The 20525-nt window shown below is 39.6% G+C and overlaps 1 protein-coding gene across 6 annotated transcripts in view; it reads right to left on the reverse strand.

Annotated features, from left to right (window-relative positions):
- The window catches only part of CALD1 (caldesmon 1), a 247997-nt gene that overhangs the window by 96677 nt on the left and 130795 nt on the right, over positions 1-20525 (reverse strand). For 5 of the 6 annotated variants that reach the window (XM_021002361.2, XM_021002363.2, XM_021002364.2 and 2 more), the window contains exon 3: positions 16918-17029. In XM_021002361.2, the coding sequence (XP_020858020.1) occupies positions 16918-16988 (71 nt within the window). In that variant the 5' untranslated portion in view covers positions 16989-17029. Of the gene's footprint in view, positions 1-16917; positions 17030-17833; positions 17981-20525 lie in introns of those variants that run through there. The other variant, XM_021002362.2, reaches the window with a different exon arrangement.

Below are 20525 nucleotides of genomic sequence, written 5' to 3' on the forward strand. Positions count from 1 at the left end.
AACTGTCCTGTGTTAGGGTTTTCTTCTAACTTCAGTTTTTAACTCACTCATTTTCATTGGTGAGGCAGAGGAAATGGAAAACAGCACTGTATAAAAGCCCTTCATTAATCTGGTAGGACATTACTAAGTTAATCATCAGTTTTCTTTTTGCTGGGCTAAATAATCCCAAATCCCTTCACCTTTGCTTGCCCTTTTTCCTAGAAGCAGGATTCCACTCTATCCTAGCTCATTTTCAGAGGATTTTGGAGTGTGGGTTTGTGTAATGTTACAGTCTATCAGAGGAAAACTATCCCATAAAATTCATTCTCTGGACACAGTGCAGTATAAGTTTCAAATATAACAACTTTATATTGGGCTTAGGGGGCCACCAAACTGATGCTGATTACATCATTGTTTCCATGGTAACTGTGGTCCTTCAAAGGAGAGGAATTAAAGCGAGATTTTAAGATGTAGAAACAACTAGCTAAATAAGAAAAATAAAAGTTGCTGATTGGCTGTGGAAGAACTGGTTGGGTGAAGTCTGTAATTTCCATCTCCTCAAAATTGGTCCTTTCCTGGATTCTGTTTCTCAGATTTGAGGTACAGAATGGTATGTGAAATCAGCAATAATGGGTCCTGAGACAGTAATGTCAGTGTTCTGAAGTTCTGATTACTGAGTGACTGGAAGATATTTCACCAAACGTTATCACCTGTAAAATGTCTTGGCTTTTCAAAGATGCCAGAGACTGCCCTGTACTGTACCACCTCAGTCCACCCCTCTTTAGTGAAGAACCATAGAATGCTTAAGAACGGTTACCTACATTTTTCAGAAGAGGAAACTGAGGCACAAGAGGTGATGTGGTTTGCTTCAAGTCATAGAGTTGATTTATGGAAGGACTAGGGCTAGAACCTAGGTCAGCTAATTCCCTGTTCAACATGCCTTCCCAAAGTTGTATTTACCTGAGTGCTCAGAAAAGGTCAGTTTTATCCTTTCATTGGACTGATGTTCTTTCAGTAAGACATTTAGCTAGTTATCTGTGATAGAACATTTAGAGGTGCTCTCTCTTAGCTCATAAGTCCTCAAAGAAACAGTGTCCAACAGGATGTGGGAAAACTGGGACACTAATGCACTGTTGGTGGATTGCAAACTGATCCAACCATTCTGGAGAGCAATTTGGAACTATGCCCAAAGGACTATAGAACTGTGCATACCCTTTGATCCATCAATACCACTACTAAGTCTGTATCTTAAAGCGCAAAAAAATGGAAAAAGACCTACATGCACAAAAATATTTATAGCAGCTCTTTTTGTGGTGGCAAAAAATTAGAAATTGAGGGGATGCCTGTCAATCGGGGAATGGCTTAATAAGCTATATATGAATGTAATGGAATACTATTGTGCTATGAGAGATGATGAGCGGGATGATTTCAGAAAAACCTGGAAAGACTTACATGAACTGATGTGAAGTGACATGAGCAGAACCAGGAGAACACTGTACACTGTAACAGCAACATTGTGTGATTGACTATGAGGACTTAACTCCTTTCAGCAGTATAGTGATCCAAGACAATTACGAAGGACTCATGATAGAAAATGCTATCCACATCCAGAGAAAGAACCAATGGACTATGAATGCAGATTGAAGTACACTATTTTCACTTTATTTATTTTTTTTGTGGTTTTTTTCCTTTTGGTCTGTTTCTTCTTTCACAACATGATTAACATGGAAATATGTTTTACATGATTGCACATGAATAATCTATATCAAATTGCTTACTGTTTTAGGAAGGAGGGAGGCAGAAAAAAATCGGAGCTTAAAATTTTGTAAAACTAAATATAAAAATTAATCAAAATTGTCTTCATATATAATTATAAAAAATAAAAATGCTATTTAAAAAAATTTCCAAAATGAGGGCACAGTTCAAATTGCAGAATTATTCCGATTTGGAAAAAAAAAATTACTTGAAGTATAAGCCAAATTTGAAGTTGTGATTTTAGGAGAGCCAGCTTCATGTAGTAGGGCAGGTATTGAACTTTGAGTTAGATGACCTGAGTTTGAGCCCTGTCCTGGTTCTGCTACTTAACTAGCCATCTGGCAACCTGCAAGCCATTTCCCCTGTTGAAGTCACAGTGCCCCCTCTGTAAAACGGAGGTAATTATGTAGATAGGTCCTGATTAGTGTGAATAAAGAATCCTGCGAAGCCGTCACATGTATCTGAGTTCACACTATTTCAAGTTATAGTTACATAGAATACAGTATTTGGTTCCAGCCTAGTAGAAATCTATGCAGGATGAATTCAAATAATGAGGAAGCCTCATGAGATTCCTTATTCACACTAATTGGGACCTGGCTGAACTTGTACTGTCCACCTCATGGAGTTGTTGTAAGGAAGGAATCTGGTGAACTGTAAAATGCATGCACAGTTCTGACAAGATAAAAATGAAAACGATGTGCAATGTTGGAAAAAACGCTAGATTTGGACTGAGGACCTCCATCTAAACCAAGGCTCAACTACTTACTATCTGTAACCTTAAGCTATCTACACTTAGTTAACATTTGCACCTCAACTTCCTCATGTACAAAAATAAAGAGTTTTGACTAGATGAGGGATTCTTAAGCTGCCATCTGTGAATTAATTTTTTTTGATAACCATATTTCAATATAATTGTTTTTTTTTTTGGTAATCCTATGCATTTAAAAAATGTTATGCATTTAAAAACAGAAATATGAGAAGGGATTCATAGGGTCCCCCAGACTGCCTGAGGGGTCCGTGGCATACAAAAAAAAAAGGTAAGAACCCCTGGACTAGATGTTCCCCAACTGTTAGCTATTGTTATTACTAAGTATTATTGATGGCGATGATAATGTTTTGGTCTTCTCCTATTTAGCTCCAAATCTAACAATTCTAAAAATTCTCAGAAGAATGGCTAGACCGCCAGCCTCAGAGTTAGGAGGACCGGGGTTCAGGTCTTATCCCTGACACATGCTATGGAAGGCACTTAGCCACTCAGTGCCATAGGTAGTACTCTTAAGACTCTCAGTTACAGATGAGGTTCTGATCTGCATTATTCAAGGGAGTTTCCTTACTGATATTCCCTATACAGATGAAATCATGGGTACATAAAAAAAAAATCCAATTTCAGTCTACGGAATCTTTGTCTTCTGTAAAGTCCAGCTTCGCAGCCACTTCCAATAAGGTTCCCCTAATCCTCCCTAGCTGGATATGACCTCTTCCACCTCCAATCTTCATGGAACACTTCATCTAGCCCTCTTTTTTGGTCTTAACCCCTTCTACTTAGCATCATCCCTATTTGTGTGCCTGTCACATCCACTGACTCTTCCTTTCACTTGAATATTTAGAGAACGTTGTCTTAATTGGCCTAATTTCAGTATTGTTGCTTTTCAGGGAATAGGGAGGCCAGAGGAGAGGGAGAGAGATGGGACGGGCTGGCGGCTAGAGCAGTCAGAATACACAAAACGTTTATCGATTAAATTCGTTGCCATCTATGGCAATGATTCGTGGTTCCCCAAAATAATTATAAAAGTAACATCAAAGATCATTGATCACAGATCACCATAATAGATAAAATAATAATGAAAAGTTTGAAATATTGCAAGAATTACAAAATGTGACAACAAAGACATTTTGTGAGTACGTGGTGTTGGGAAAAATTGCACCAATAGATTTGTTTGGCATAATAAAACGAGGTATGCCTGTATAAGAATAATAATAATAGCACTTCCCTTATAGGGTTGTCATGAGAATTGAATTTATATACATAGATGCATATGTCTATGTTTCATCTGACTCTTATCTATGTATATATGTATGTTTATACATACACATATATGGAGTTACAAATCTTAAATCAATAGTCAACTGTTAGCTATTGTTATTACTAAGTATTATTGATGGCGATGGTAATGTTTTGGTCTTCTCCTATTTATGTTCAATTATTGTTATTTTTATTGGGGTGACAGCATAGGGCAGTTGATAGATAGTAGACTTGTAGTCAGGAAAACTGGGTTTAAATTACTCCTTAGGCCCTTACTTACTTGTGTCACTATAGCAAGTCACCTAATCTCTCTCAGGCTCAGTTTCCTCATCTATAAAATGGGGATATTAATAGCTCCTACCTCATTGAAACATTGTGAGGATTAAATACAATAATATATGTAAAGTGCTTTGCAAATCTTATGTTTAGCTATCATTATTATTATTATTATTATTATCAACTCTTTGGAGAGACAGGATACCTTCCTTGCATCATCATCTTCTCTCTGGGAAGGTGGAGTATAAAGGAGATTCTCAATTCCTTTGCCTGTTCCTGACACACAGAAGCTGTGAGATCATGGGCAAGGCACTTACTTCTCTGTTCCCTTGGCAAATCTCTGAACCAACTGGGTACAAACTGGTACTTTGGAGAGGATCTCCCTACCTGAGGAAGTTTCCTACACTCATGAAATTACAAGTCCAAACCCCTCAAAAAGTCTCTTTTAGCCTCAATTTCTTCATCTAAAAATTGGAATGATATTGCTTGTACCACTACCCACTTCATGGGAGTATTGTGAGGTAGAAGTTTCGTAAAACTGCAAAGAGCATAAAATGTGGGTTATTAATGATTATTCTCCACACTGTCCACCATGGCTTTGCCTCACCTAGTCCCCGTAATTCTCCCGCAGAAGACTTGCATCAATAATGACTTAACAGGGATGAGGTGCCCTCCACTGAGAGTGCTTTCCATCTACTCTGCATATATCTTGTAAATACTTAGTTATTTTCATGTGGTCTCCTCCGTCTGAATGTGAGTTCTTTGAGGACACGCACTGTTTTTGCCTTTCTTTGCATCCTTAGCCCTTAGCAGAATGGCTGGCATATAGTAAGTGATTAATAAATGTTTTTGATAGATTGATAAATTAAAGGTAAGGGGGGTAGGGAATTGCTGTTTCAGAACCTGGAGTTGTTTTTACTTGTCCTGCCCTAAGAAGTAACTAACTTCAGAGGGAGAGAATTCCTTGGTTAGTTTCAGTTGCTAAAATGAAACCCTGACAGTCACAGAAGAATTCTATTTAATACTTATCTCCATAATTAAGCCTTGTATGAAGAAGCCTAGCCAAGGAGGCGTGTATGCTAAATGAGAGGCTTTAGAAGCTGGGCTGAAAATGGAGTTTCCTTTGTAGATCACCACATTTTTTTTTTCTTTTTGGCTTGGAGAGCAGAGCTTGGCCCCAGCTCCCAGCAATTTACTACTAATGTTTGTGCTTTCTGACTATTCACATATAAAACTTCTATTTTCTGTTCATTTGCTCACTATAGAGAAAGATGCTCTGGGCTGCTTTAAGAGTCTAAACCTCTTCACACTACAGAAAAAAAAATCTCCCAAGATCAATGTGAACTGCACATTTATGGAATAATAGAATTTCAGAGTTGAAAGAGAGTTCAGAGGCCATGCAGTACCTGAAAAATAATTCTGTCTACACATATCCAACTGGCAGCCTTTCAGCTGTTGTGTGAAGACCTCCAATGATGGGGAAACACGCTATTTTCAGAGGCAGCCAATTATACTTGAGGTTAGCTATTTATTAGGAAATTTCCCCTTACATCAAGCTTACATCTACCTCTCTGCTCCTACCTACTCTCCTATTTCTGCCTACTGGGGTCAAACAGAGCACGATTAATCCCTCTTGTATTTGACATCCCTTCAAAAACTTGAAGACAGCTACCATGTCCCCCACTCCAAATTTGCACTTCTAGCTAAACTAGGGATGGGGAACTTGCGGCCTTGAGGCCACGTGTGGCCCTCTAGGTCCTCGAGTGCAGCCCTTTGGTTGAGTGAAGTTTAGATTCAGTCAAAGGGCTGCACTTGAGGACCTAGAGGGCCACATGTGGCCTCGAGACCGCAGGATCCCCACCCCCAGCTAAATGTACCCTTTTCTTTCAACTAGGTGGCAATAAAGTGGCATAGTAGATAGAGCATTAGATTTTTGGAGTTGGGAAGACCTGAGTTCAAATCCTGCCTCTGACACTAGCTATGGGACTCTGGGAAAATTATTTAACCTTTCTTAGTCTCTGTTTCCTCATCTGTAAAATGGGGAAAATAATAGCACCTTTCTCCTAGGGTTGTTGTGAGGATCAAATGGGGTAAAATATGGTAAGTGCTACATTTAAAGGCTTCTCATAATGTCCTTCTGATCCACCCACTTGTTAGTGCCCTCTGTCCCTAAACTACCTCTTCTTTATTTTATCTATGCTTATACATATGCAGTTAGGTGGCATAGTGGATAGAGTGCTGGGCCTGAAGTCAGGAAGCTCTGAGTTCATAGAATCTAGTCTCAGATACTTACTAGCTGCATGATCCCGGGCAAGTCCCTTAATCTCTGTCTGCTTTAGTTTCCTCAACTTTCAAATGAGGATAATATCAGCACCTACCTCACCAAGTTATCATGAGGATCAAATGAGATAATATTTGTAAAGTTCTTACCACACCGCCTGACTCATAATAGGTGCTTAATAAATGCTGATTCTCTCTCTTCCATCTCCCAATAGAGTAAGTTCCTTGAGGACAGGGATAGTTTAAGTTCTGTTGAAGTTAGTCTATTCAACAGCACCTTTCACAGCAATTAGTATATAGAAGGTGCTTAATAAATGTTGGTTTGTTGGTTGATTTGGTTGATCATATGAAACGAACTCAAGGCCCTGGACAATCTGGCTGGCCTTCTCTGATAGGACAAAGTTTGGTGGAACATTTAGAAATTCAGGGCACTGGAGTGTGAACCTACGACAGTTTTACAGAAAGCACATTATATTACCTATTTTTACAACTGTTGTTATTTCTATCAATTCCAGTTTTGTCAACCAACCGTCAATTCAATTTGGCAAATATTTATGGAGGAGCACCAGCTACTGTGAGGGGACTGAAGGAGCAGTCTGCCATGGCACTATTGGACTAGCTTTATGGCCTCAGATCAATCATATTTGGGTCTTAGTTTCCTCATTTATCAAATGAAGGGACTGGACTGGTCAATCTTTCCAATTCTCAAATACTGTGACTCTACATATGATATGGCAATCTCTGTCCTCAGAGAGATTGATTACCTAATTTTAAGTCCAACTAGAGGCAAAATAAGCAAAATAGTTTTTTTAACTGAATTTACTGTCAGCAACAATTAAATCCATAGTCCTGTTTGACTTAAGGGAGAAACTTGATCTCTGCCTATTTTTCTGTTTATGTAAAAGGAATTAAAAAAGGAATATCAGGCAGGCAAATGAGATGTTGGCTATATCTACACATGCAAAACAATCAGACTTCATTATGGTGAAAGACTGAATTAAATCGGTGTTTCTTATGTCTACAAAGAATCATAGATTCAAAACTGGAGAGGATTTTAGAGGTCATCTAGTCCAACTCCTCTGTTTTGCAAATGAGGAAAACTAGAACCAGAGAAGTGACTTACCCAAAGCCACACAGTGGTAAAAAGAGTTAAGATCTAAAACCAGGTGCTTTGATTTCAAATACAGTGGGTTTTTTTTTTCCTTTGCACCATGTAGATCTCCTGGTGCCAAACAAGTGGCTTGACTAAATCATTTGAATTTTAACTGGTTATTTTCATATACGCACAAAGCAAAAACAATGTACTAAAATCAATCAACAACTAATTTTACTTATTATTTTTCCACTGAATTAAGCAACATTTTTTCTGATGTGAATTTGAATCATATTGTATGAAATTGAGTTTCTTGTTACAAAAAAAAAAGTTATTTAAATAGAGTATTACCAGTGGTAATATTAATAGTGAATTAAAAATAGACTGAGAACCAACCCCAATAATTGTGATGCTTCCTACTTGTATAGGAATTCAAGGTTTATGAAATACTTTCTTCACAACAATTCTATGAGATGGGTAGTATGTGTATTATTATGTCAATTGTATTCTAATGCTCAAATATGAGAAAAATCTGTGATTTCCTTAATGCAGGAAAACTCCCAGTGTGAGGACTCTTCTACTAAGGCAGATTGCAACTTGTTGATGATTTAATAGATAGTCCTAGATACATGAAGGGGCACAAAGATAGTAAGTGTCAGAGCTAGGATTTGACTCAAAGCCTAACACTCTATCTGCTATATATCATATAGTCTCATATCTCCATTTTACAGATGAGAAAACTAAAGCTTAGTACCCATAGCCACAAGTCCTCTGATTCCAAGTCCAATATTCTGCCCTCTGCACTACTTTGCCTTCCAAATCCTCCATAGTTTATACATTCAGAGTAGAAATAGATATGGCGGAAAGAAAAAAAAACTCTCTGGTTCTTCTGTCTCATTTGGATATCCTTATAACTGGCTCCTGAGCTGATATAGATCAAATGAGAATAAATGAATCTTTGAGGCCCACCCTAAATTCTGAATGAGTCAGTAAATCAGTCATTCAGTAAACATTTATTAATCACCTGCTGTACACAAGGCACAGTGATAAGCATTAAGGATACAAAGAAAGAAAAAAGACAGTCCCTGCCCTCAAGGAACTCACAGTCTAATGAGGGAGACAACATATAAACAGCTGTGTACAAACAAGCTACTATCAGAATAAATAGGAAATAAAGAGAAGTTGAGAATCTTTCTTGAACTAAGAGGGATTGGTAAAAGCTTTTAGAAGGTGGGATTTTAGTGAGGAAACTAGGGAAGCCAGATGGCAGAGATGAGGAGGGCTAGCACTTCAGGCATGGACGGTCAATGAAGATGCCCAGAGATGAGAGGAGTGTCTTTGCTCAAAGAAGAGCAAGGAGGCCCGTGGACTGGATCAGAGTATACAGAGGGGGTATAAGAAGATTGGAAAGGTGGCGGGCAGGAGAGGTGAAGTTATGAAAGGCTTTAAATGCTAAACATTGGAAATAAATGTCTACCAAAACAGAAGTAATATTTGTTTTTAGTAAAATGAAGGTAGGTAAGTTCTGAAGTGTTACAAGTATATGTTATGGAAATGAATTGACTGTGATTTAAATCAGTAGTTCTATTGACTCATATATGGGCCAGTTTAAAAACAAATTATTGATGTCTTTTATTTTCCTTATTTTTTACATCAAAGTCATTATTCATTATGCCTCTTTCTCACTTCAACCCTTTGCCATCAAACCATCTCTTGTAAAAAAGACAAACAGTTAAGTGAAACCAACCAACAAAATGACCATGTCTGAAAGCATACACAACATTCCATTCCCACAGCCTCCTACCTGGTGACGGAGAATAGGGAAATATTTTTCAACATCTGTTATCCTGGACCAGTTTGTACATTGCAATCAATTTGGGTTTGGTAAGGATTAGATTTTAAGCTGAAAATAGAATACAGTGGGATATGGGAGGCTTTGGGGATACAGAAATTCAAATTTTTTCGTCCCTAAAGTTTAGGTGCACCAATGAAGTGGTGGTGACTTGTTGAATGAATTCTGGCTCCTGTAATCTATCATTATTTGTAGGAAAGAGGAGCTTGCTAATTACTAAGGAATTGGTCAAAGTAAGCATTCTTGCTCTGAACTTAAAACAATGTAAAATGATGTCTATGTTCAGAGAAAGGCATAAATAGTTGTACCTTCTGCACGTGATTGACTACACATAGAAGTAAATAACTTTGGGGCTGAGAGTTCTCTCTGATTCCATCAAATTCATCCCTCTACATCCAAGTTTGATTGCCCCTAAGTCATCCCAAATAGAGATAGCTAAAAAAAATTCAGGAAAAAAGATTTTATCACTGTTCTCAGACTGGCTACCTAATTAATATTAAAACAACTTGTTTAAAATTAAATTTAAAATTCAGTAAATAAACTGGTTACTTTGCCCATATCACCCTTGGAACAAAGTGATGAAAACTGTTTTCACTTTCATGAAGGTAAGTGTTCTGAATAATAGCCTTTTTAAAAAATCCTGATGCTGTTATTAATTAAGCTGCTACTATAAGTTAAGGAAAAGTTTTAGTGGCTTATGTCTGAGAGTAAACTACACATGCCCAGAGGATTTTTAAAAGTTGTTTTTCCAACATCGTGAGAATTTTGTTTCCAGTTTACAATCCTCAGTCTCTGGCAGAAGCTCATAAAAATGTATGAAAGATGACAACAGTAAGGGTGTTTTCATTCCATGAATTTATGCCTGTGAATCTCTGAATCTGATAACGCAGCCCTACAATAGGTGTCTTTCTTCCGACCAGAATGGGGAGCTCACACTGGGGGTGTAGAGCACGGGCTGGGAATGTAATGAGTGCACCTCTTGGAGAGGTGAGAAATGTGTGTTGTGAAAGTCAGTCCCATGCCAGGCAAAACAATTCATGGCTTCAGATTTCCATATGGAGAAAAAATGCCCTCCAGCTTTCTTGGAAAATGTACATGGACTCAGGAAGCTTTTAAAGAAACCTGAAAAGGTTGATTCAGAGTCTCAACTTCATTTCATGTACTCCCTCCTGTCTCAGATAATGTGACCCTAACCCTATTCTAACCTTGCTCCCTGCTCTGTCCATTTATGATCCTACCCTTATTCCTGAATTTCTGTTCTCCTTAGGGATTTACTTGGGCTTTAGTATTGTTTAGGAAGCACATACAAGTGACATACATAGGATGTTTTATGCTTGTGTAAAAGCTTACAACTACTCCTAAATGCTTTCTGTATACCCCAGAAATCTAGGATAAAGAACAAAAACCTAACTTTAGCACTTTTCACTATATGTATTTATTGTTAGTGCTTGAGTATATCTATTTTTGCCAAACATTTGCAGAAGTAATACAAACATTCCTGCACTCATTGGACAGGGGTAGAGATGAACCTAAGTTCCCAAGTATGAATGTCTTCCCCTCAGGGAACCCTTGAAGAGACAGAAACACATATGATCCATACTTACGCTTTGCCTGGAGGAGACAGACTCATTTGGACCAGAGGAGAAAGAGGCAGATGCACACAGACCAAAGATCCGGTGAGATACACTGAAATACCTTTGGTGGCCTGGCAGAGGGATCATCTCCTGTAGAACGTTTCCTCTCATCTTCTGATCTGAAAGGGACTCCCTTCTCCTTTCTGGAATGTCTCATAGCTATTTGCTCTTACTTATTATGATTTTTTTAAAAGAACCTTAGAATTCTTCCTCATTTTATAGACGAGGAACCACATGGCAAAGAAGTGAAAAGGTCTGGCCAAGCTCAGACAAGGAAAATGTATGACAGCTGGGATTCAAACCCAGATCACTTGACTCCAAATACAACACTCTTTCCACTATCCTGTGTTGCCCCATGGGATCATAGTCTAATTTATTTTATAGTGTCGGTTTCTCTGTCTCACTGTATTTTGATCCTTCTGATTTTGTGGGGTGCTGTGTGTAGTTGATTCTTGAACTTAAGTACATGAATTTACATTTATCCCTAGTACATTTCATTTTGCTAGTTCCAACCTCTTATCCCAACCTGCCAAGATCTTTCTGAATCCTTATTGTCATCCAATATGTTAGCTATTACATTAGCTACCCTTTTGTGTCATCCAGAAGTGTAAACACATCCGCCTTACATGTTTTCATCCAAGTCATTGATTAAAAGTCTTGAACAACACAAGGCCAAGAACAGAAGACAGCCAATGTCTTCCAATGGTTATTTCTCAGTCCTCACTTTCCATGACCTTGTAGTCATATTGCTGAACTGACCCCTCACCCGCTCTCTTGAAACTCCTCTTTTGGCTTTTGTTACTTGAACATGGCTTTCTCTAGCATTCTAGAATCTCTAAAACTTCTTCCTTATTGGTTCATCCCAATGTATTTTGTGATATTCCCTAATTTCTATCCCTTAGAGCAGGACTGGGGAACCTCTGGCCTCGAGGCCACATGTGGCCCTCTAGGTCCTCAAGTAAAGCCCTTTGACTGAATCAAAACTTCACAGAACATGTGGCCTCGAGGCCAGAGGTTTCCCACCCCTGCCTTAGCGTAATCACCAAGCCTCCTCCGGCTTCCCCCATTCTGGGTGCATTCTGTGGAGCACACATAGGATAACATATGAGCTGTGATTTCTGAACCTCCAGAAAGCCAGAATAGAACTGGAAATGGTCCAGAGGAGAACAACATAAAAATAATTGAGGGGAGTGGGCAGGCTTCTATAAAAGCACAAATGGGAAAAAAAACCGTACAGGGTGCTTCAGTTTGAAGATGAAGGCTAAGAGGGACTATTTTCCAAGTTTATAAAATCATGAAAGCAGATTTGGTCACCAAACACCAACTACTTAGAACTAAAGATCCCCTCTTAAAACCCAAGAGAGATAAATTTGGGAAAAATAAGAAGAAATCACTTTTTTAATGTGACAGGCAGCAAATCATCATCATCATCATCATAATAGTTGGCATATAACTTTAAGATTTGCAAAGTATATACATATATATATATACATATACATACACATATATATGTATATTATATAAAATCTCATTTGAGCTTAACAAAAACCCTGTCAAGGCTATTATTATCCCGAGTGTCTTCCCTCTGTTAATTATTTTCTATTTATCCTATATATAGCTTGTCTCCTGTATATTTGTTGCCTCTTGTCTCCCCCATTAGACTGTAAACTCCTTGACTTAGGGACTGTCTTTTGTCTCTTTTTGGATCCTTGGGGCTTAACACAGTTCCTGAAACATAGTAGGTGCTTAATAATTGACTGAGACGAAACACAGAGAGGTCACTTGATTTACCTTGAATCACATAGCTACTAAGAATCTGAGGTGAGATTTGAATACAGTTCTTCCTGACTTCAAGTATAGCATTCAATTCACAACACCATGTTAAAAAGAGGTAAGGTGGCACAGACAAATATATAGATTCATGAAGGGTTTGGATTCATTCATGAATGGTTAATTCCCCAGTAGGATGTTAAGGAAAGCTAAGAAGTTTAAATGTACCTTTTGAGGTTGACAACAAAGATGGAAAATCCTTTCACAAAACTTCTCTTGATAATACTTCCTGAGGCAGAAAATAGGGCGAAGTAGGCTATGGATATGACCTAGTGTGGAAATTCTGATGTAGTCTTGGAACTTTCCTGTTCTAGAACATCAGGCCTAATTAAAGGACTGAGAAATCCTGGATTACTCTAAATTCACGTTATTTACTTACAACCTGTCCCCAACCACCCCAAGTTAGTCTTAATATTCCTTTCACATCAGTGGTTTGAAACATATTCTCCTCTCTTGAAACTTCCAGTCTCTCCTCTCAGTCCATACAATTAATGAGCTTGTCTCACTTCCCTGCAAAGGCCCAGAATACCAGGTGTGAGCTTCCCTGGACAACTGTAGATCCCTGGAAGGGAAATCACATTAGAGGCAGAAGGAATGAGAAGTACCAGATAGCTATGGCTGTGGTTGACACCACTGTCTACTCTTCCTGAAGGTGCAATTTCCTTATCTACAGCTGGTCAGGGTTAGAGATTACCTGGAGCTGCTGCAGGCAAGGCAGTGCTGGACAAGGACATGAAACTGGAAGGAACTGGCCCAAATAAGGATCTTTTTATCTTCTGGTAACAATTCCTTCCGTGAGTCTTTTGACAGGGTAGTTAGCATTCCAGTTCTTACCTTCATGCTTTGCCCTGCCCTAACTGTGGTCACTTGTTTCAGCTTGTAGTGGCCCTTTGACTTGTCTCCCCCCATGAGATATAGTGCTTGGCTACTGTCAGTTATTAAGAAAATAAGAGAACCTTACAGGTCAGAGCTGTGCTCTGGTTTGTTAATCTTGTCTCTTCATCTGGTCATGAGAAATTCCCTGATTACTGATATTTGATCCTGTTCTGATCTGGTTCACAATGCTGATAGACCTTTTGGTTTTCCCAGAAGCCAAAATTGGAGGGAGGGAGAGAGAGAGAGAGAGAATGAGAGAGAGAGAGAGACAGACAGACAGACAGAAACAGAGACAGACACAGAGACAGAGAGAACAAGACAGAGACAGAGAGACAGACAGAGATAGAGACAGAGAGACAGACACAGAGAGACAGACAGAGAGAGACAGAGAGAGACAGAGAGAGAGAGAGCCAGAGAGAGAGAGAGAGACAGAGAGAGAGAGAGAGAGAGAGAGAGAGAGAGAGAGAGAGAGAGAGAGAGAGAGAGAGAGAGGAAGAAAGAACCTTCAATTTTAGATTATGACAAGAGTCCTGAACAAAGAAGGGGATATGAATCTCTAATCTGGAAATACCCTCACTGGATTTTTGTGCCCCTACCCATATCCCTGGTGATATAGACTGTTTAGGCAGCGCCCCTTCCCCTGGGGGGGGGTGGAGGGCCAGGGAGATAGAGACAGCTAGAGTGACTGATGAATATCTATGACTGCAAACTCTGACTCCAAAGGAATTCTAAGCTTTATTCATTAAAAGGCTCCAGTTCCTTTTGATTATCTCAATATAAAATCAGAACCCCTAACAGCTGTGGGCTATCCAGGGGTTGGTCTGTGTCTGGACGGAGCACTTATGGCAGACCTTTATGTGTATAGCTTCATTTCCTTGAGTTAGACATAAATGAAGCCCCAGAGGATGGCAGTATGGACAAAAATACACTCGATCTACCTTTGTTGTAAATCTGTCCACTGGTGGTTTGTTTACTTCCAATAAACACTTAGATCAACTTAATGCAAGATCATCTTTGTGCTCTTTGAAATCCTAAATCTGATTAGCATGACATGAAATCCTTGCCTACACTTATGCCTCTTATCTTTTGTGTAACTGTGGCACTGGGTTCTTTGATTTCTTGGGTTTTTTTTATAGCTTTTCTTTTTCTTCCCAAGGCTCTATTCTCAGCCTTCCCTTCCCCTTACCCCTTTAGCAGTTCATACTTTTTTTTTTGCATGGGAAACATATTCATCTTCACCTATCTCTAACCTTTCCAATACAAGCTCTATACTGAAGGTACCCAAACTGACATTTCTAATTCTGTCCTCTTTGTGACAAAAATTGACATTTTCCACAGCTAAATTCCTACACTAAACTTCCATTTAGACATATTCTGAATGCCTTAAATTTAACAACTAGAAAACCAAAATCATCATCTCCTTCCATTCCAGACTTTTAAATACAGTACCCATTCCCAGCTTCCTCAAATTTTTTTTGTTAATGTCATTATTAAGTTTCTAGATTTGGGCAATTTGAAGTTATCTTTTCATCTCCCATCTTGTTTGCCCCTCAAATACATCTAGCTACAAAGGTTTAACTGACTTCTTGTACAATGTCTCTTGGATCACATCCTTTTTCATTCTTATGGCTCCAGATCCTCCTTATGTTATGCCTGTTACCAACAACCATTTAACTGATATATTGAATCTGTCTTTACTCTACTTTATCCCTTCTTCAAATACTGCCAGGATATGTCTCAAAAAACATTTCCAGCTCATGAGTATAAATGAAGTACATGCCTTTTTTTTTCCCTATTTTTCAAATAAAATCTGAACTCCTCAAAGTGGCAGCCAAGGTCCTCCATCAACTGGTTCACATTGCCACTCCCCTTTGCAGTACCTCTTAGACTCCATTTGTTAGGATTTTCCAGGTGAGTCTCTTAGAATCCTTGAACGACTTTCTTTTTTCTCTCTGTGTGTCTTTTGCCGTGGGTATTCTCCAACTGATAGCCCTTCTCTCCTCTCTCCACCAATCCAAGCCCACTGTTCCCTTTATGGCCCAACCTTCCCCAAGCAACTTTCCCTGGCTAATTTTACTACTGGATGATGACTCCCTCCCAGAGCTATTTATGCCTACTCCCAAAGAGTTTCCTTTCTAAGGGAAAACCAAATAGGGTGTAAATGCCTTGGGGTGGGGTAGAGATTGCATCTCCTGCTTCCCTATCCCACACAATGCTGGGCATGTCCTTTGTCTCAATAAGTGCTTCCTCTCGTGACTGCTGGAACTCTTTGGTTTCTGTTCTACCACTGCTTCACAGCCAGAAAACCCCTGACCTCAGGTTTCTCATCTGTAAATGAGATTGTGAATTCTTATTGTCAGACTATCTCACAAGGATACTGTGAGAAATAATGAAATTTAAGGAATCAGATCTTTTGCTGTTCTTTTTCTGAAGACCTATCCCTCTCCAGACAGAAGAAACTATTTTAATCCTACCAAAACCACTATTTACTGCCATCTGATTAACCAGCTTCACTTCTCAGACAGCAATAAAAATTATAAATATATATAAGTATATATGTATTTCATATACACATAAATACGTGTATGAATTTATATGTGTATATGTATTTATATACATATGTATATATGAAATGTGTATATATAATTGTGTTTGTGTGTGTTTATATACGTATTATATACACACACACACACACACACACACATAAATATATATATATATATGCATATGATGTGGTGATGGTTATCACCATACAGGTTTCTTTGAATAAGACTGTTACTGAATCTTCTCATTCAGACATGGAATTGGCTTATGAACCTGGAAGATTTATGAAGGCCAGAGTAGATGTGCTTTTCTAGCAAGAATAAAGAAAAAAACCATTATACTATCTGACTAGGACAGATTCCTGTTTATCAGTGAGGCTGAAGATTTCTGATCCTTTTCTGAACCTTTCTAAAGGTTCTGATCTCCAGGCTTGCTCATTGTTCTGTCATTTCAACATTTCAGCTCCTTCCGGGCGTTTCCACAACTCAGTGTTCCTCTGCCACCCAAAATACCACTCATGGTGCTTGTGTGTCTTCTAAGTATCTCCGTCTCTCGGAATGCTTACTACCAAATAACTTGTAAGTGTTCACATGGAGCTCAGAGATTGCTTCTGGAAACCGTAGAAACGGATATGAACCCACAGGGTTTGGCTTGGGGGGGAGTGAAGGAGACCCACAAGGCCTGCTCAACCCCCCTCCCCCCAAGCGCCAATGTTCCACAACCCCCAACACCTTCACTAACACAGTATTGGCATTTTCAAAGCCCCAGTCTTTACCTCTCTGCTTCGAGGCGCATTTCCTCACGTTTCTGCCTCCTCAGTTCTCTGCGGCGCTCAAAATCATCCATGGTGTATATTCAGGTTTGGGGAGGCCAGAGAAGGTCTGGTTCTGCGAGGGAAAAGATTCCAACATCAGATGGGACCCGGGCTGGCACTAGCCTACAATAAACTTGTTCTCCTTTTCTAGTTTTATTTCATTTCATTATTTTCCTTTGCTATTAAGAAGAGGAGTGTCTGAGGACTCGCAGGGAATCCATTGGTTTCTGAGTTGAGTTTATGAGCAAGATTGCCAGCATATGTTAAAGTCAGTGTCAGTTAACGGTTCATAGCAGCAAAGGAATAAGGTCCCAGGTTTACTGGTGTCCCGCCCCCTAAAAAAAAAAAGATGCAAAAATTCAGGAGAAAGATAGCTTTGTCTACTTGAAACATTTGTGGAATCACTAGAGAGCTGGGAGATGGTTTTTCTCTTTGAAGTTTGCTGTTCCCACAGGAAAAAGCTAAAAGAAGAGGTGAACAGAGACAACAGGGAGACAAGGGAGAGAAAAGTGAAAAGTGGCAAGAAAGGAAGAATGGACATATAGGACCTGGGGGGAAAATCAGGAAGGAGAATGGAGGGAGAGAGAAGGAGAGAAGAAGAGAGGGAGGGGGAGGGAGATAAGGAGAGAGAAAGAGAGAGGGAGAGAGGGAGAGAAGAAGAGGGAGGGGGAGAAGAGAATTTAAATAGTATGTTACATATTATGATATTATATTACCATTGGTAGTAAGGACCACAGCAAAGAAATCACAAACAAACATACCTAAGCAGCAGCACATTTAACAATAATGAAATTAAGAACAAACTCTCCCAGGTATCAAAAATCCAGGCTCCTTTTTCTTTTCACAAATACAATCCACCAAGTTTACTCTTTCCTACCTCCTCCTCGAGGGTTTTAGTGCAGGCAAGATCTCCCCTTTCCAGCTCTTCAAATGTGAAACCCTCTCCCCCTGGCTTTCTGTGCCATGGAGTCAAGTATTCCAGAATTCCCCTGCAGCCCCCAAACCCAAAATGACTCCCAGAAAAGGGAAAGCTGGGCTCTTTTTGTCCTTGCTTTGTTTACAGAGCTGTCAGTGGCTAGTTAAACTCAGCCTGGAATCTGGCATTTAAGGCCTGCTTGGAGATTGTTTCCTGTGTGGAGCGGGAGGCCTCCACTTCCTCTGGAATCCCAGACTTCTCCTCTGCACTCCAATCACAAAAAAATATTTTCCAGCCCTTTCTGTGCACATGAGACAAGCCATTTGCCCTGCATAAAAAAAAATATGGGGAGCTGTGTAAAATCTACAGTCCCTACCTCATGGCATCACCTTTGAAAAGAGCAAAAAGCTAACCTCCACACTGGAGTCCAGGCCAGGAACTTTCTCTTGTGAAGTTAATTCCTTTTTTTTTTTTTTAATTCTTTCTAATTTTCTTTAAAAAAAAAAACACTCACACACACAAACAAAACAGAGTTCATGTTCTGTCCCCCTTCTCTTTTTGAATCCTGTAGGCTATTGTTTCTATTAACAATCTTTTGAACCTTGAAATTATTAGCTTGGAGCTCAATTTTAGGATCATAGGCTTATAGGATTTAGGTACTAAAGGGACTTCAGAGTCCAGACTGACTTCCTTGTTTTACTGATGAAGAAACTGAGGCCCAGAGAGGAGGACCACAGACTTTTCCCCAAGGCCAAGTAGGTAGGAACTGGCAAATCAGGGATCATATATTTAGAGCTGGAAAGGACCCTACAGACAATTTACTTTAACCTCCTCCATTTTACATATGAGGAAACCAAGGCTCAGAGAGGTTAAGTCACTTGGCCATGGTCTCACAGCTAATAAGTGTCTGAAGTGGGGTTTGAACCCAGGTCTTCCTGACTCAAAGTCCAAAACCCCCTCCACTGCACCAACTGTCTCTCAAGTGGGATACAAACCCAGATACTCTGATTCCAAATATTGTACTGCAGGATACTCTTATTTATTTCATACTTAATTTCTTTAAAAAACATATACAAGGAGAGAGACTGGATTTGTGATTTATATCTCTATCTATAGATATAGGTATAAGCACAGATATACATATACATATAAATATATGCATATGTGTGAAGGCTTGTACATGTATATATTTCTTTATTTTATTTTATGGCAATTGGGGTTAAGTGACTTGCCCCGGGTCACACAGCTAGTAAGTGTCAAGTGTTTGGTCTGAGGCCGAATTTGAATGCAGGTCCTCCTGACTCCAAAGCTGGAGCTCTATCTGCTGCGCCACCTCGCTGCCCCTTGGGTCCTACTTCTACAAGTTTTTAATGGTTAGAGAGGTGGATAGTAAGACAACCAACTTCCCGCGCCCTAGTTTGCCAGTTCTAGCTACTGCTTAGTAGCATCTCTGCATTTCCCAGCAGGTCACCCTACAGTCAAGTGAATACAGAAATAGGCAGGAAGTCCTGTAGGCTTAGATAGATAGCCCCAGGCTCTCCTTCCTCCCATATCCTTCTCCAAGACTCTGTTGTCTTGGGTGGGGGAGGTTGCTGCACCCCTTTTTAACTCTCCAGACTTAAGAGGGAGGGAGATGGCACTCTACATACAGATAACCATCTATTTGCTTTCCTTCATGGAAAGAGTCTTCTAGTCTGTGCAGAGTTCCCAGATGGATATATCAACCACAAGCAGAAGTGGGAAAAGACAGAAATCCATTTCTGCTTGACAATGACAAATTTTGAGATTTCTGTGTAGCTTGGATGACTGAAATCATCCAAACCACTAGGTTTTGCTGTCTTCCCCATCCAACTTCAAATGAGTCATTTTGGTCCCTAAACAGTGGCTGTAGTTAGAGTTTGTGTTTCTCTTATTTCTTCTGCCTGCCCTCTGATGGAGGTGCTAACAAGTCACCCAGGAATGCATTTATGCCACAAAGCCTAGTACTATCTCATGAAGCTAATATAGAAAGTTCTTTTTTGACCTGGTTCCTTGTTCTTTTGGCACTTTGTGGCCACCCTCCCTTGCTTTCCACCCACTCAAACCTCTCCCCTCTGCCCATATTGAACTTTTTGCCAACAACTTATACCTTCCACCATCTGCCTAGCTAGCAAATTATTTTGTAACTCAGCTGTCACCTATCATTGGAGTTCGTGTGCTTATGTGCACTGCAGAGTGTGGGAGAAAAAGAGAATAAAATAAGGAAGGGGTGGGAGTGACAAACAGGCAATAGAAGAAAGAAACACACACAACAGTAAAACACAGAGAAGTGTGCATAGGGGCACACACTGATTCACACACTGGTGGACATATACATACCTACACACATGCATATATTTATTGGGTTTGTGTATCAGTATGTGTTTTTGTCCATCTGGAATGTGGTTCGATGTATGTGTGTGGGATGTATCTGTTGGGGAGTGGAAGCCTAGTATTGAATTAATTGCGTGAGTGTCAGTCTCCGGGTATGTTTTGTTCTGTGTGCATTCTCTGTGGGTGAGAGGGTGTGTGTGTGAAAGGACATGAGGTTCTAAGTTGGTGAGAGCGTGACTTTCAGTAGGTCTCAGACTCCTGTGTGGGGGCCACCTTAATCCCTACTCCCTTCTTTTCCATA

The sequence above is a fragment of the Phascolarctos cinereus genome, unplaced genomic scaffold, assembly GCF_003287225.1.
Source record: "Phascolarctos cinereus isolate Bilbo 61053 unplaced genomic scaffold, phaCin_HiC Scaffold_1;HRSCAF=81, whole genome shotgun sequence".
Taxonomy (NCBI): domain Eukaryota; kingdom Metazoa; phylum Chordata; class Mammalia; order Diprotodontia; family Phascolarctidae; genus Phascolarctos; species Phascolarctos cinereus.